At 34.8% G+C, this 16,155-nt stretch overlaps 1 protein-coding gene and 1 long non-coding RNA gene across 3 annotated transcripts in view; one reads left to right on the forward strand and one right to left on the reverse strand.

Annotated features, from left to right (window-relative positions):
• Positions 1-15,653, forward strand: part of sh3gl3a (SH3-domain GRB2-like 3a) — a 45,198-nt gene extending 29,545 nt beyond the window's left edge. The window contains exons 2-11 of one of the 2 annotated variants that reach the window (XM_051900113.1): positions 2,018-2,086; positions 2,179-2,251; positions 3,944-4,087; positions 4,699-4,832; positions 6,024-6,182; positions 6,911-7,014; positions 7,349-7,473; positions 8,457-8,489; positions 8,829-8,897; positions 10,762-15,653. In XM_051900113.1, the coding sequence (XP_051756073.1) occupies positions 2,018-2,086; positions 2,179-2,251; positions 3,944-4,087; positions 4,699-4,832; positions 6,024-6,182; positions 6,911-7,014; positions 7,349-7,473; positions 8,457-8,489; positions 8,829-8,897; positions 10,762-10,967 (1,116 nt within the window). In that variant the 3' untranslated portion in view covers positions 10,968-15,653. The remainder of the gene's footprint in view (positions 1-2,017; positions 2,087-2,178; positions 2,252-3,943; positions 4,088-4,698; positions 4,833-6,023; positions 6,183-6,910; positions 7,015-7,348; positions 7,474-8,456; positions 8,490-8,828; positions 8,898-10,761) is intronic. The other variant, XM_051900114.1, reaches the window with a different exon arrangement.
• Positions 1-16,155, reverse strand: part of LOC127515943 (uncharacterized) — a 75,357-nt gene that overhangs the window by 50,286 nt on the left and 8,916 nt on the right. The gene's annotated exons all lie outside the window — the stretch shown is intronic.

Here is a 16,155-nt window from a genome sequence, read left to right on the forward strand (position 1 = left end):
AGAAGCAGAAGTAGGTCAGGATTCTGACTCTGACAAGTCTGTATGTGTAAATGTAGGCCACTTCATACTGCCACAGTCGGTGCTTTGTATTACCAATGAGGAAAATCAGCTTGTCGTTCTTATTATAGAAGCTCTCAAACAGGTGATGAATTGGAGTATAACACTAAAATCAAAACTTTTCAGGCATGATTTCAAAGATTTTTGAGGTTTGGCAAAGATTCACGCATGGTGAAAGGAAATGCATTTTCTTGTTGTGTTCTCTACCTATTTTACATCCATAATCTGACATGTGTGGTGTCGTATCCACCTTACACAGATATATTGAAGAATAATTGCAGATTAAAAATCTTTGAAATCATGTCTGAAATGTTAGATTTTTTTCCCCCCATTTTTTTCAATCTCTCACCGACCTGCATGGCAAAAATTTTAACCTAATTTTCATCCTGCAATGCAAGATATGTTAATCCTCTTAGTAGTGCTGTTTAACTAGTCTGGATTATGTTTAGCACCATTTGATATGTGTCACCCGTTCACATATACTGAGATATTTGTTTTTCCTTCAGCGTGGCCACTCAGTGTTACATAATGACAGCTACTTTAGCCTAGTTGTGTGTTTCTAAATAGTTTTCTGAGTCACAACAAACAGTAGTGGACTATTTTTTATAGTAAATGTCATACTATGATATTGAGATTCTGGCTAATACAGATGAAATCAAGCGTATAGCGTCACGTTAGTCAAGCTCGCATCAGCTGACGCTCAGCTGATCTATGTCTACCTATAGGAAAACGATGCCCATCACTATATAAGTATATAAGTCCTCTTTTCAGTTATCCTTCGGCTGCTTTCATTGTGTTTCTCATCAGCTAATTACCCTCCACCATCCCCAGCTCCTCCTCTTGTCCACAGTCAGGATTTAGCCTGACTCAAGAACAGGGGCATTAATTGGGTATGGCAGGGTGTGGCGGCTGCCTGGTCAGGTCAATGTAAAGTAGTATTGCAGGATTAATGGAGTTATATTACTACATGTAACATATAATTTGTAATGATTTAATCAAGAGAAAAGCAAGTAAATTAAAGTGATCTGGTTGCTATATTCATGTCACATAAGTTTAACGACGCTGCAAATGTTTCTCTTTACAACGTGGTTTTGCAGTGTTGAGTATTGTAGCCAATTACAGCCATTTCTGTTGAAAATAATGACCAATCAGAGGTGTTTAGTTACCAGTAGTGAGAATCCTCTCTGTTTCTCTCAAAACACTGTAAGAGTTTGTTTAGCGCAAGTTTATTAAGTTTTATATGCGCACAAATCCTCCAATTATAATAAAGTTTAGTCTGATTCATTGATTAAAATGATTCATTGATTAAAATTAGTTTGTGCTGTGTTGACTGACAGCTTCAGTTACTATAAAGGAAGCGATCTTTACATGCTGTCTGTGTAATTTCATTCGCAATTTAAAGAAAAGTTTTCATTTTTCATGAGAATTTGTGACCTTTCCTACAAATGTACTTCACACTTCATTACAAAAAGTGAAAAAAATAAAATTGTAATGTTATAATAGGGATTTGATAATCTCTAAAAATAAATTCAAAAGCAAAATGTGTGAAATATATAGGCTATATATATATATATATATATATATATATATAGCCTAACCTTGTGCTAATTGTCATTTACTTTTGATGAAATTATTTTGTACTTGTGATGGTTGATAACTTATAAATAGCTGATATTATAATTATCTAAAAAAAAAAAAAAAAGTGATGTAGAACTTGAAATGGAAAGAAATAGTATCCAGTATCATCCAATAATGTCGGCTGATTAATAAATAATCTGAACCCATGATGTCAGGTATCATTTCTATAATAAGCTAAGATAGAGGCTTTTTATTGATTTTTACTTCCGCCCTCCTCAGTTTGTGCACAGGAAAACATCATGTGATTTCAGCCTGCCAAATGTCACTACTTCCTGTCCCTGATCTAATCTCTCTCTCTCTCTCTCTCCCTCTCTGTTTCTAGTTATTAAGTGAAAAGATAAGTGGTGCAGAAGGGACAAAACTCGATGAAGACTTCACGGAAATGGAGCGGGTGAGAACTGCAGAAACGAGCCCCTTCTTCTCACCTGATTTATGTTACAAGCATACTTACTTTTACCATCTTTAATCTTTACTGCTTTTCAGAAAATAGAAGTCACCAACAAGTCTGTTTTTGAACTTATAACTAAAACCACAGAATACCTTCAACCAAACCCAGGTATGATTCAGAAATCATGACCCACTTACTGCACTTTGCACTTATGATTGCATTTAGTCATTCACATTACACCTGAAATGAGGAGGCAAGGCTTGGTGTCCGAGTTAAAGACCACTTACTTTACACTATCAACAAGTGACCAATGCAGTAGTAACTTGACACTTTTATACTACCATACTATTTATTAAAACCAAGTCACATCAAAGTCTTAGCAGATTCACACTACTGTTCAAAAGTTTGGGGTCTTTCTTTCTTCAGTCGAAAAGAATTTTAGGTTTTTGATGAAAACATTCCAGGATTTTTCTCCATATAGTGGACTTCACTGGGGATCAACAGGTTGAAGGTCCAAATGTCAGTTTCAGTGCAGCTTCAAAGAGCTCTACACGATCCCAGACGAGGAATAATGGTCTTATCTAGCGAAACCATCGGACATTTTCTAAAAACAATAAACATTATATACTTTTTAACCACAAATGCTCGTCTTGCACTGCTCTGCAATGCGCCACGCATGGCGTAATCACGTTGGAAAGGTCACACGTGACGTAGGCAGAAGTAGGGCGAAAATTTCATTTTCAAAATCGTCCAACATCGTTGTTTTGCCTTTTTTTGGTTAAGGGTGTTTGACTTAGTCTTTGACATTCGCTTTGTAAACACTGGATCGGTACTTCCACCTTCGTCTTTCCAATGTGTTTACGTAATGCGTGGCACATCGCAGAGCAGTGCAAGACGAGCATTTGTGGGGGATCGCATAGAGCCCTTCAAAGCTGCACTGAAACTGACATTTGGACCTTCAACCCGTTGATAACTGTTAAAGTCCACTATATTTTCCTCAAAAACCTTAATTTCTTTTCGACTGAAGAAAGAAAGACATGAATATTGATTGACATGGGGGTGAGGAAATTATCAAGAAGTTTTAATTCTGAAGTGAACTAATCCTTTAATGTGGCATGATGGCGGCAGACCTTCAATTTAACCAAACTCATATTTTTAGTGTATTTCGATTTTAAATGTAATCTACAATAGTTAATAATTCAACCGCTCACGAATGTAATCATCCATTTCCAGCATTCAGACTGATTTGTGGACCTGATTGTCACCTTTATTTATAGATCTTTATAAAATACAGATTGTTTCAAAGCAGTGATAACAATAAAATGATTCAATGATGCAAACAGTGTTCATTTCAGCTGTACAGCAGTGTCATAGTTCAGTGTTGATTCAGTTCTGTTGTAAAGGTCATCAATTATTAAATTAGTTCATTTCATCTATAAAGCCGTCCTGCAGAAAACAACAATGTCATTGTCCTGCTCAGTTCAGTTCTCATCCAATAGTGTCAGTGCAGTCATAATGTTGTTATATATTGTCATATATTTTCTCATTAAAATGATGATCACTCAATGAGAACACATAGAACTCACCTCCTCTGAAACTTCATCACTGTTGCATAATATTATTTATAAAAAAGTGGTTTACACACTGTTTTATCTCGTATTTGGAAATTGTATTGTTTTGGTGTTCTTTTCGCATGCATTATTTATTTATTTATTGAGTAGGCACTGCTTCCCTTTCCTCCTCAAGAAAAACACTGCTGCTACTAAATTACTGTAATTTCACTTCCAATGACTCATGTTTAGAGTGCAGTGTTGTCATTTATGGCTTGATCATGAGTGTATGTCGTATATATCCGTACAGCATCGAGAGCCAAACTGGGAATGCTCAACACCGTGTCTAAAATCAGAGGGCAGGTGAAGACGACGGGTTATCCTCAAACTGAAGGGCTATTAGGAGACTGCATGCTGCGATACGGACGGGAACTGGGGGAGGAGTCCACTTTCGGTAACGTCCGCACATACCAACAGTCAAGCATTCACATGCACAGACATGAACCACAGGCAGACGGTTACGGAAATCCAGCAGCAATGTGAAGGAATGCTAGTCGATCTCTCTCGAGAACCACAGACTTGCACATTGTGCATTGTGAAACGTGCTTCCTGTCATAGGACTGTCCTTATAAGATTTAAACACGAGTCTGACACCTTGTGGTGACTTGTTGATGCCAGTTATTTTACATTGACTTCCATTGTGGCTCATCCAGTCAGAATTTAAGGCAGATCTATTTGTGTAATAATAATTAGCTTTAGTGTTTTAAGTATTCTGATACATACATTTGAAGCATTTGCACTCAATGTCAGACTTATAATTCATAAGATTCTTATCTTTTCTGAGAAACGCCTTTCAGTTGTAAAGTATTTTATCATTGGATTATCAAAAAAGATCATTTATTACACATTTTCCAATGAATTTATATAGTATTTTTCTATATATCCATTCCTATTTGCAAAAACTTGCTTGTGTTACCCATTATTAAATCACAGTTACATGCCTGATTATTTGATCTTTATATGAAAGTCAAACATTGCTTCAGTAGGTCTACGTCATCTTCTCAGGGGCTGCGCTGGTGGACATTGGTGAAGCCATGAAACAGATGGCCGATATTAAAGATGCCCTCGATATCAATGTGAAACAGAACTTCATTGACCCACTTCAGACTCTACAAGACAAAGACCTCAAAGAGATTGTGGTATGACACCATTTCGTTCTTTATTAACACTTCATTTTAAAGCTTTATTAAAAGTGCAATAAGATTTTGCATTTATAATGTTTTCTACTTTTGAAATGAGGTTTGAAAAGATCCAGGCATATCAATGGCCTAGAAAAAGCTGCTTACTTGGAGCACGTCGCCCCCTCATGGCGGCCGTTATGTTGACCAAACAAATACTACTTAAAGGAATAGTTCACTTTCAAATAAAAATTTCCTGATAATTTACTCACCCCCATGTCATCCAAGATGTCCATGCCCTTCTTTCTTCAGTCGAAAAGAAATTAAGGTTTTTAATGAAAACATTCCAGGATTATTCTCCTTATAGTGGACTTCACTGGTCTCCAAACGGTTGAAAATTACAGTTTCAGTGCAGCTTCAAAGGGCTTTAAAATTTAAAATTTTCTAAAAAAAAAATCAAAATGTATATGCTTTATAGGCACAAATGATTGCATCACGAGTGCATCACAAGCACTGTATGTCCTACGCCTTCCCTATTCAACTTACGAAAAAACGGAACTGGCGCCACATTCGTTCCATAAGTTGAATAAGGAAGGCGTAGGAGATTCAGCGTAAGCTTTTTGAAGGATACGGAATTGCGTTCTGGTGGAAGCACTTGTGATGCAATCATTTGTGCCTATAAAGCATATACATTTTGATTTTTTTTTTTTTAGAAAATGATCGATCGTTTCGCTAGGTAAGACCCTTATTCCTCGTCTGGTATTGTTTAAAGCCCTCTGAAGCTGCACTGAAACTGTCATTTTGACCTTCAACTGTTTGGAGACCATCGAAGTCCACTATAAGGAGAATAATCCTGGAATGTTTTCATCAAAAACCTTAATTTCTTTTCGACTGAAGAAAGAAGGACATGGACATCTTGGATGACATGGGGGTGAGTAAATTATAAGGAAATTTTTATTTGAAAGTGGACGAATCCTTTAATTTATTTCCCTGATTCCCCATATTATCAGACACTATCATTTACAGAATGAAGTTTGTGTTTAAGGTTTAACATCAAGCAGTTTGTGTTTAAGGTTAGTGAAATGCAGCTATATTGACTAGGATGATTAATTGATCAATGTTTGGTCATTTCCAGATAATGAGCATCAGTCAATGAATTTGCCTTCTTGGAAGATTACTCAATGAAAGCATGTTGTGTGATTTCCCTGATAGCATCATCTGAAGAAACTGGAGGGTCGACGGTTAGACTTTGACTATAAGAAGAAGCGTCAGGGCAAGATTCCTGATGAGGAGATCAAACAGGCTGTGGAGAAGTTTGAGGAGTCCAAAGAACTTGCAGAGAGGAGCATGTTCAACTTTTTGGAGAATGATGTAAGGGAAAAAATTATGTTTACATTACTGTATTAACTAACATGAACTAACAGTGAGCAGTATATATATATATACATTTCTACAACATTTAATAATCTGTCTGTTAGTAAATACAATTGTTCATTGTTTGTTCAAGTTAACTAATTTAAAAAACAAAATGAAACCTTACTGTATATATAATCTGTATGTGTTGCACACTATACCTTTTTCATGTATATTGGACATACTGTGTTAGTGTTGTCAAAAGTACCGACTGCGATACCAAGTCAGTACTGAAATTTGAAATTTTGACGCTTTGAGCGGATTCATAAACACCTCTGATTGGCCATTGTGTTTACGTGCTCATCAGATATGTCTGTGATTGGCTTCAATGATCAACGCATGGGAGCGTTTGAAAGCACACAGAAGTGTTTGAATCTGAAAGCGTTTTGAAAGCAGGCGTCTTTCAAAAGCTCCCGCTTGTGTGTCTGTGTAAGCGCTTGATGAAGAGTGTCATTGATGCCTATTTATAACATGTTTTTGAAGCACTGATCATTGTAGCCAATCACAGACATATCCGATGAGCGCGAGAACACAAAGGACAGTCAGAGGTGTTTACGAATCCGCTCAGTTTCTTGTATGTTCCATAACTGTACTTAAAACAATTTCCAGTGCCTTGGATGTATGGCAGTAAAGTTTCTGTTCAGGGGTTAACCTCTGTAAACGCCATGTCTTTCACTCACCTGTAGGTGGAGCAGGTGAGTCAGTTATCAGCTCTGATCGAGGCGGCGCTGGATTACCATCGACAGTCCTTGGAGATCCTGGAGGAACTCAACAGCAAAATACAGAACAGGTATCTTCAACTTCACAGGCTGGCAATTCAATAGATGGAGCTGAAAATCAGCTTGAAAACATCCTGTATTCCCAGTCAATATTCATTATACCTTTTTTTTCATATATGACAGTACATGTTTTTATATCTACTGTTGGTCCATCTTCATTGGTAGGCAAAACGAATCTCTCATAAATTCTGTAGCCTGTTTTGTTCCACTATACAGACATTGTTGATTTTGATTTCCCTTGCTTTAGACACCAGACAAAAAAAGTGATGTTATCAAAGAGTTAAAAATGTTTCTTGCTAATATACAATTGAGTTTATGCACATATATTGTCATCTACTCTCGCAGGATATCTACCGCAAGCAGTCGGCCCAAAAAAGAGTTCAAGCCAAAGTCGATCATGTCCAGTTTGGAGACCAGTGAGAACACACAGCACAATGGACTTTCCCACACCTCATCAGTCAAAACCACAGGTATCAACGAGGAAACATCCGGAAAGCTCTCAAGAGGAGAGCTTCTTATGTGCTTCAGTCCAAGCGAGAAAATCGGTCCCAGACAAAGTGCAGAATCTTTATTATATATGTTGTATTTTATCGTAACTTTTATTTGTTAAAATACTTTTCAATCCTAAAAAATTCACTTAATGTCTAGGTTTAAAATTTATATATATATATATATATATATATATATATATATATATATATATATATGTGTAATATATATTTTAATGTGGTCTAATTTTTGATAATATTAATAAAATAATGCAAGTACAGTGCTTATGGTTAGTAGCATATGGTTAGTTTGTAGCATTTAGTACTAAAACCTAGACATTTTTTATATATATATATATATATATATATATATATACATATAAAATATACACGTGTTTAAATAAAAAAATGTATTATCTAATTATGGATAAAATATTTATTAGTCATAGTTTATTGTTAGTAGCTAATATATATTATATTATATTATATTATATTATATTATATTTTATTTATATTTATTTTTTTGCTCATATTGTTAGTTTGTAGCATATAGTACTTAAACCTAGACATTATATATTCTAGATTTAAATAATACATTTTTTATCTAATTATGGATAAAATATTTATTAGTCATAGTTCATGGTTAGTAGCAAATATATTATATTATATTATATTATATTATATATTTTTCTTGGCTTACCAGCCATTCACTAGTGGAAAAATCAAATTTTCTGCATTTATCATCTTAATAGAACCATTTTTTGGTTTTGTGTTCACCTGTTTTTTTTTGTTTGTTTGTTTTTTTGTTGTTGTTTTTTTCATTTTGTGATATTTATTTATTTATTCATTCTGGCTGTCGTCATTTCTTTTTAATTACTTTAAAATCGAGAGGTTCATAAATGGCTTTCATTGTGTGTTGCTCCACCATCATGTTTTCTTACATAATTCCTTCATATTCTTTTCAGATATCCAGATCAACCACACTGTAAATGGAAAAAGTAGGTGGTAATGTTTATCATAGAAATATTTTATTAATTTTACCTGTTTGTAAGAAGAGTAGGACTATTTATATTTCAGTAGCACGATGCATGTGAATCAGACTTGAAAAGACTTTAAAACTAGAAGTATTGGGAAGATTTAAAACATTTTAAAACCATAAAGGGGTGGTTAGAGTAAAAGAATCAAAACCAGACAACCGTACAATTCCCGTCCATAATTCATAAATCACATGGTTGTTTTTTTGTGGTCATGTTCATGTTCATCAACTGTGCTTTATTTGCTGAATCATGTGAATGTGTCTGTCTCTCATGTCTGATCTCATGTGTTTTTGCTCTCAGTTGATCAGTTCACACACACAGCACCCATGACTGTATCATGGCCTGAAAGCCCCAATGGTAATAGCAAACGTGAGTATTGTCCTGTAGGATCATGCCTAGACACTCACTGAATGTGAGGTAGTTGGCAAAACCCAGCCCTATAAAAAGCAGGAGATGTGTAGTATTTTGTCAGTAATGGCAGTAATTTGAATTCTGCAGAAACAAGTAGAGCGTTTGTTGGATAACTGCAGTCACAGATTTCATGTGAACCTACTCATCTCATCTACCCACACATCAACTCTCAAACTACATTATTCCATGATTTTCCTCTCAATAACCTGGTGCTATTTTAACATTAGCCATTCTGGCTGTTTGGAAGCAGCCCATAGGTGTTAAATATTTCGTTTTAAACACAATTTTCTCATCCTCATGTGATTTAAGACTTGTTTGGCTTTTGTTTGTTCTTTGGAAAACAAAAAGAGAATTTCTGAAGATTTTTTTTAACAACATTTCATAGTAAATGGGGTCTTTAAAGTTGCCAAAAACATTATGAAAACAGTCCATGCAACTTGTTTGCAACACTGTTTACAAGTTAATGAACTATATTTGTGCATCATTATGGATTTTTTGTGCATTATGATGTAATTATATTTGATGGCTTTTTATGAAGTACAGACTGAATGTAAATGAACATTAAGGGCCCTATCATACACCCGGCGCAATGTGATGCCAGGCGCGAAGCAAGTGTTTTTTGCTAGTTTCAGCCCGACGCAGTTATCATTTTCATGTCCTGCGCCACATTGTTTAAATAGCAAATGCTTTTGCGCCCATTTGTGCGCCCATGGGCGTGCTGGTCTGAAAACGAGGTGTGTTCAGGCGCATTGTTGGCGTGTTGCTATTTTGAGGCAACTGAAAATGACTGCGTCATTGACCAACTGAAACCTGGTCTGAAGTCAATGGCGCAGTATTTCTTTGTTATTTAAAAAGCGCGTTAGTAATATTCACCTATATGCAGGTGCACAACGCTCATACACACTGCTTGTTACACACACAAGGATGTGCAGCAGCACACAAACATGCCAAATATTAAAAATGAAAGGATTACAATGTAAAAGATTATTACAGTGTGCATAAAGATAAAAATGCTTTGGTGGAATCCAGCTTGACCTGTAGTTGGTCTACCTTTGAGCTTTAACCTCGTGCATGAGCAGATCCGTTTCCTCGCTAGCATTCAGTTTTCCACTTGCTTCCGCCATGTAAATAGTGAATATGGCGCGAGTGCAGCTGGCTTTTAAAGGGAATGAGATATGAGAATCTGATTGGTTTATTACACGTTATGCCCAAAACACCCGTGACTCATTAAGAGACTAGGTACAACCCTTTTGGACCTTTTTTCCCGTCGTTAAACTAGCAAAAGTGGATTCGGACACGCCCTAAGTGCACTTGCGCCGTGTGCTTTAGACCATGCGCGTAGGTCTTTAAAATAAAATGTTTCCTAAATATCTGCAAACATATTATGGTATTTTTATGCTTTTTATGCTTTTTGTACATACAGCACCTTTAACTGAAATAAAATATAATTTCAGCTAGTTCCCAAGGCAACATTTCTCATTTTCATTTAATGTTGAAATATTAAAATAACTAAAACTAAATTAACTAAAATTACAAATAAAACAATAAAAAGCAAATAGACATATTAACAATAATAATAAAAAATATAAAAACAACAAAATTACTGAAAACAGAAAATATAAAAATAAAATATAGATCAAAATATTAACAAAAACTATAATAGCATATGAATGATACTAAAATAACACTGGTTTGACCACAATAGGACAAGAACATAAAATTATTCCAACAGTATATGGGTCTGGAACAACATAAATAATAAACGACAATATTTTAATTTATAGGTGAACTATTCTTTTAACAAGTGTTTTCCTCTTTACAGAGGTAGAGTCACACATGGACCAGCCCTGCTGTCGATCGCTCTACGACTTTGAGCCGGAGAACGAGGGTGAGCTGGGATTCAAAGAGGGCGACATCATCATCCTCACCAATCAGATTGATGAGAACTGGTATGAAGGCATGATTAACGGAGAATCGGGCTTCTTCCCCATAAACTACGTAGAGGTCCTAGTGCCCCTGCCTCAATGAGCCGAGCCGACGACCACGGGTCACTGACCACGCGCCAAACTAGACTGTCTCAACCGTCCACTCACCCAACATCCTCTGCTGCATTCTCACCAATGAAAGCCTTGCGTTTTACCACAGACTACTTTGAAGCTTTTATGTTTCAGTATTTATTTATCTTATTATGTTTTCCAGGCCTCATGGTGCAACATCTATTCTAGACACTGCAAAAAAAAAAAAAAATCAGTATTTTTGGTTTGTTTTTTAGTAAAATATCTAAACATCTTTAGAACTAAAACTGCATAATATTTTTGCTTAAACCTCATTATAAAATAAAAATAAGATAAAAAAGGGCTGTTGAATTAACATGTTAATTTGGTTGATTAATTAAGGGAAAAAAATTATTAACGCTTTTAACGCATCCCGGCCCAGAAGCTAGTGATTACAGTTTATAAAGTTATAAATATGAATATTTTTCTTACAAAAACGCATCACTTCTTTTCAGAAGGCCTTTATTAACCCACTGGAGCCGTATGGATTACTTTTATGATGGATGGATGCGCTTTTTTGGGCTTCAAAATCTTGAGCCCCATTCACTCCCATTATAAAGCTTGGAAGAGCCAGGATGTTTTTAATATAACTCAGATTGTGTTTGTCTGAAAGAAGATAGTCATGTACACCTAGGATGGCTTGAGGGTGAGTAAATTATCGGATAATTTTCATTTTTGGGTGAACTATCAGTTGTAAACGGGGCCTTACATATCATGCGATGATATGCATATCTATGTGATGAAGCCTATTACAATGCAGTTAAAATGCCACTAAAATTAAAGATACAAGGCAAAAATGCCCTTGTATGGGTTTTTGTCTTATATTTATATCATATGATATATAGTTTAGTAATATCACGTGAGCAAGAGTGCTGTTTCTTCCCTGAATATCTGCACGATTGCAAATGTGATATTGATTTTATACAACAGTTCAATAAACAAGATGTTAATATTTTTAGACATTTAAGACACAATACTGTCTGTTTTTGCCCAATTTTGCCAATGAAAATAGTTCCTGCAAAGCCACAACAGAAATGTTGTGCTTTTCCGAGGTTTTTAACGAATTGAGTGAGCCATTGATTCATTAAGACGATCACTTGCTTTGTTGCTAAATGAATCAGCCATTTGAATGAATTGCTGAATGACTCACTCTTTATAGTGTTAGTTCACCCAAAAATGAAATTTCTGTCATTAATTACTCACCCTCATGTCGTTACACACCCGTAAAACCTTCGTTCATCTTTAGAACACAAATTAAGATATTTTTGATGAAATCTGAGAACGCTTTAAGACCGTGACTTAGCACCTCATACTGGTGGTTTAATTTAATATTTACAGTATCATTTCATTTTGCATTCATATTCATGCCACCTCTGAGCTGCATTAAACAGCCTGTGTAAGTATACCTAAATGCCACTTCAGATGCTGCTTTTGAAAAAAAAAAATTTATGGCCACATTGTAGCCTTATAAGTTTGTGTACAAAATTCAGTTGAATCAAAATGTTTCTTTCTAAAGCTACTTTTTTATAATGTCTATCTAATGCTTTTCTCATCTAACACAATAATGACTTTAAATTTCTCAGCCAAAATTGATGTGCGATTAATTAGATAAAAGAATTATTAGCTTGACAGCCTATAAACACGTCATTTATTACACAATTTTGTTTCTCCATTTGATATATTTTAGGATGTTTAGCTATTTTTATTGGAAAACAACAAAATACTGATTATGAAAGTCATTTTTTTTGCAGTGTAATTTCAATGCACGTCTTATTTCAGCTTCAACGCAGCATTCACCTTGTTCATTTGAAAATGTGTTGCATCCAATGGGGTGGATTTGTACTTTCGCTGTCTCCGTATGTTTTTTTTTTTCTCTCTCTCTCTCTCTGATATGGGGTTTACCTGCCTGCGGTGGTCTTATGTGTTTTTTAAAACACAATTTTTCTATAAACTGTGACTATCTTGCCTGCTACTCTTATGAATGTCCTCTTTCTCTCTCTCTCTCCTTCTCCGTTTACAGACTTATTGTGATCTTAGGTATCATAGTAAGCATCGCGGGTGTTTTAATGGGTTTCGCGCCTTCAAGTGCTTTTTTTGAGCGGTGGCTGTATTGCACTAAAGCTTTAGAATAACACACCCATTGATGTGCACATTTTATTTTTGTGTTGTTTTTTTTTGGTTTTAGGACATTGCACTTTCTACTGTATCTCTTTCTGCCATGCCGAGAAATACAAAATTTTATCAGTCTTATCTTACGGAGTGATAAAATATATATATATATATATATATAAATATACATTGATATGGTTCACAACTTCGTACTGTATGTAACAAGAACTTTTTGCTCGCCTATGTCATACTCTGAATGACATTTTAAAATTTGCAATGTTAATGAAACATTCTTGCCCTAGTTGAACCGTCCTGTGCTTATAAACTAAATCGGACATCGTTTGAATTCAGACCAATTTTGTTCGAAATGACAAAATTCGTCTCTGTGCTTGTCCACCAAAAATAGACTGTATTCTAGTAATGTCAAACATTATTTTTGTTACTCTGAGCAGAATGTTTCTTGTGCATGAAACTGAACTTTGAATGACTGTTTTTGTTTCTGTATTGGCCAGATACTGCCATCCACCGTCACAAAAGTTTCAATCATTTCAGACCATTACCTTTTGACTTGTCGTTCCCTTTTTCTGGCCAAATTAAGCAGTCAGAGAGCAAAAAGGGAAAAAAAGAAAAAATATGTTTGACACAAAATATACTTAAAGCTGCAATGTGTAACTTCTGTGCCACCAAGCTTAAGTTGCCAAAAGTACTATATATATATTTTTTTTTTTATGTCAGTGATCATTCATGACTGTTCAGTTACAAGTTTATTTCTGAGTGTTACATGTTGGTTTAGATCCCAAACCCTCAAAAGCCATAATAATAGTTAGGCTTCCCTTAGCAAATACCTCTAAATGCTTTCAGATATACCTGGATAATAAAAAAAATATTTCCAATCGAATTAGGAAATATTTTTTTTATTATCCAGGTATATCTGGACAATGAAAAAAAAAAAAATCCTAATTCGATTCAAATCACATTCACAAGCTCTTGAATTGATTTAATTTGATTCTAGTTCAGTTGGATGTATAATTTCGATTATACAAGACATGTGAAAGAAATTCTCAGTCAACGTTCCAGATGGGTATATTACAAAATTATTATTTATTTTTTTTAAACAACAGGCACAATGTCATTTTACTGATTCACTCATTTGTTCAGTAATTAGACTACACTGGCTTACTGTACGCTGTTTTTTTGGGGGGTTTTTTCAGCCCGCAAAGACAACTCAATAGAAAGATTTTTTTCTTGCCATTATTTCATGGTATAGGAATGTTTTATCTGATCACATTCAGTTCATACTGCAAGCTATCAATTAAATACCACTTTTTTGCTGCATATTAAGTAGCGGGGATGCAAAAAAAAAAAAAAAAAAGCAGTGCAGCAAACATTTACAAATGTTCAATCTTGGAATTTTAAAAATTGATTTTAGTGATTGTTTAATCTTCCATTGTTTGGAAAAGCGTGTTCTCCCAAAAATGACTCCACTGGTTGAGCCAGAAGTTCATGTGTCAGACCACATAACAAACTGAGCACTATTTTGAAGGTGCTGCAGTGTTTACAATCCTCAGGAAGTCAACCTACTTACACGACCGTTCAAAAGTTTGGAGACGGTACTTTTTTTTTTTTGTCGGAAAAAAAAGAAATTAATATATTTATTCAGCGAGGACACATTAAATTGATCAGAATGACAGTAAAGATGTATGATGTTACAAAAGATTTATATTTTTTTTAAAAAACATTTTACAGTTTCCACAAAAATATGAAGCAGCACAACTGCTTTTAACATTGATAATAATCAGAAATGAGCAGCAAATCATCATATTAGAATGATTTCTGAAGGATCATGTGACACTGAAGACTGGAGTAATGATGCTGAAAATTCAGCTTTGATCACAGGAATAAATTACACTTTACTATATATTCACATAGAAAACAGCTATTTTAAATTGAAATAATATTTCACAATATTACTGTATTTCTGATTAAAAAAAAATGCAGCCTTCTTTCAAAAACATTAAAAAAAAATTATTAAAAGAAATGACCCAAACTTTTGAACGGTAGAGTGTATAATTGTCTCAGCACAAAATACTGAAAAAAAAAAAAATAACACATGGCAGCTTTAAATTCAAAAGTAAATAGATTCCTAGAATTCTAGAATAGAATTCTAGTAAACTGAATGATCTGATTCTTGCAGAAATAGTATAGCACAAAAAACTACCTGATTTCTTTCTGAAGATGATTGTGAAAACAACAAGAAACTGCTCGAATCAAAAGAAGACGTGGCACCCCAATCATCTCCATCTCTAGATATAGAATAGCTCTGTACTTCCAAACACTATTACTAACTCCTAAACCAATTTTACAGTGTTCTTACGAAATTTCTTCTCCAATGTTCATCACTACATCACGGAGTGAAAGGAAAGGCTGCGAGTTGTTTTCTTTTTGCTCTCTGGCGTAATTTATACACAAAGTGGTTTATAGATGTTGTAAATGAATATATTATTACACACTGTATATTGCATAAATAAATGATGTGGAAATATTGATTACATGTCATGGCTGATTGTACAGTTTATTTATTTTTTTTAAGCTCATCCAAACAAACAAGTAGCAGCTGCCTTCAGAAATCTCTCATTTACTAACATACACTAAAATGGCATTTTGTAATCAAATTTAAAGGATTAGTTCACTTCAGAATTAAAATTTCCTGATAATTTACTCACCCCCATGTCATCCAAGATGTTTATGTCTTTCTTTCTTCAGTCGAAAAGAAATGAAGGTTTTTGAGGAAAACATTCCAGGATTTTTCTCCATATAGTGGACTTCACTGGGGTTCAACGGGTTGAAGGTCCAAATGTCAGTTTCAGTGCAGCTTCAAAGGGCTCTACACGATCCCAGATGAGGAATAAAGGTCTAATCTAGAGAAACGATCGGTCATCTTCTGAAAATAAAAAAAAAAATGTATATACCTTTTAACCACAAATGCTGGTCTTGCACTGCTCTGCGATGCGCCACGCATTACGTAATCACGTTGGAAAGGTCACACGTGACAT

The sequence above is a fragment of the Ctenopharyngodon idella genome, chromosome 7, assembly GCF_019924925.1.
Source record: "Ctenopharyngodon idella isolate HZGC_01 chromosome 7, HZGC01, whole genome shotgun sequence".
NCBI lineage: Eukaryota > Metazoa > Chordata > Actinopteri > Cypriniformes > Xenocyprididae > Ctenopharyngodon > Ctenopharyngodon idella.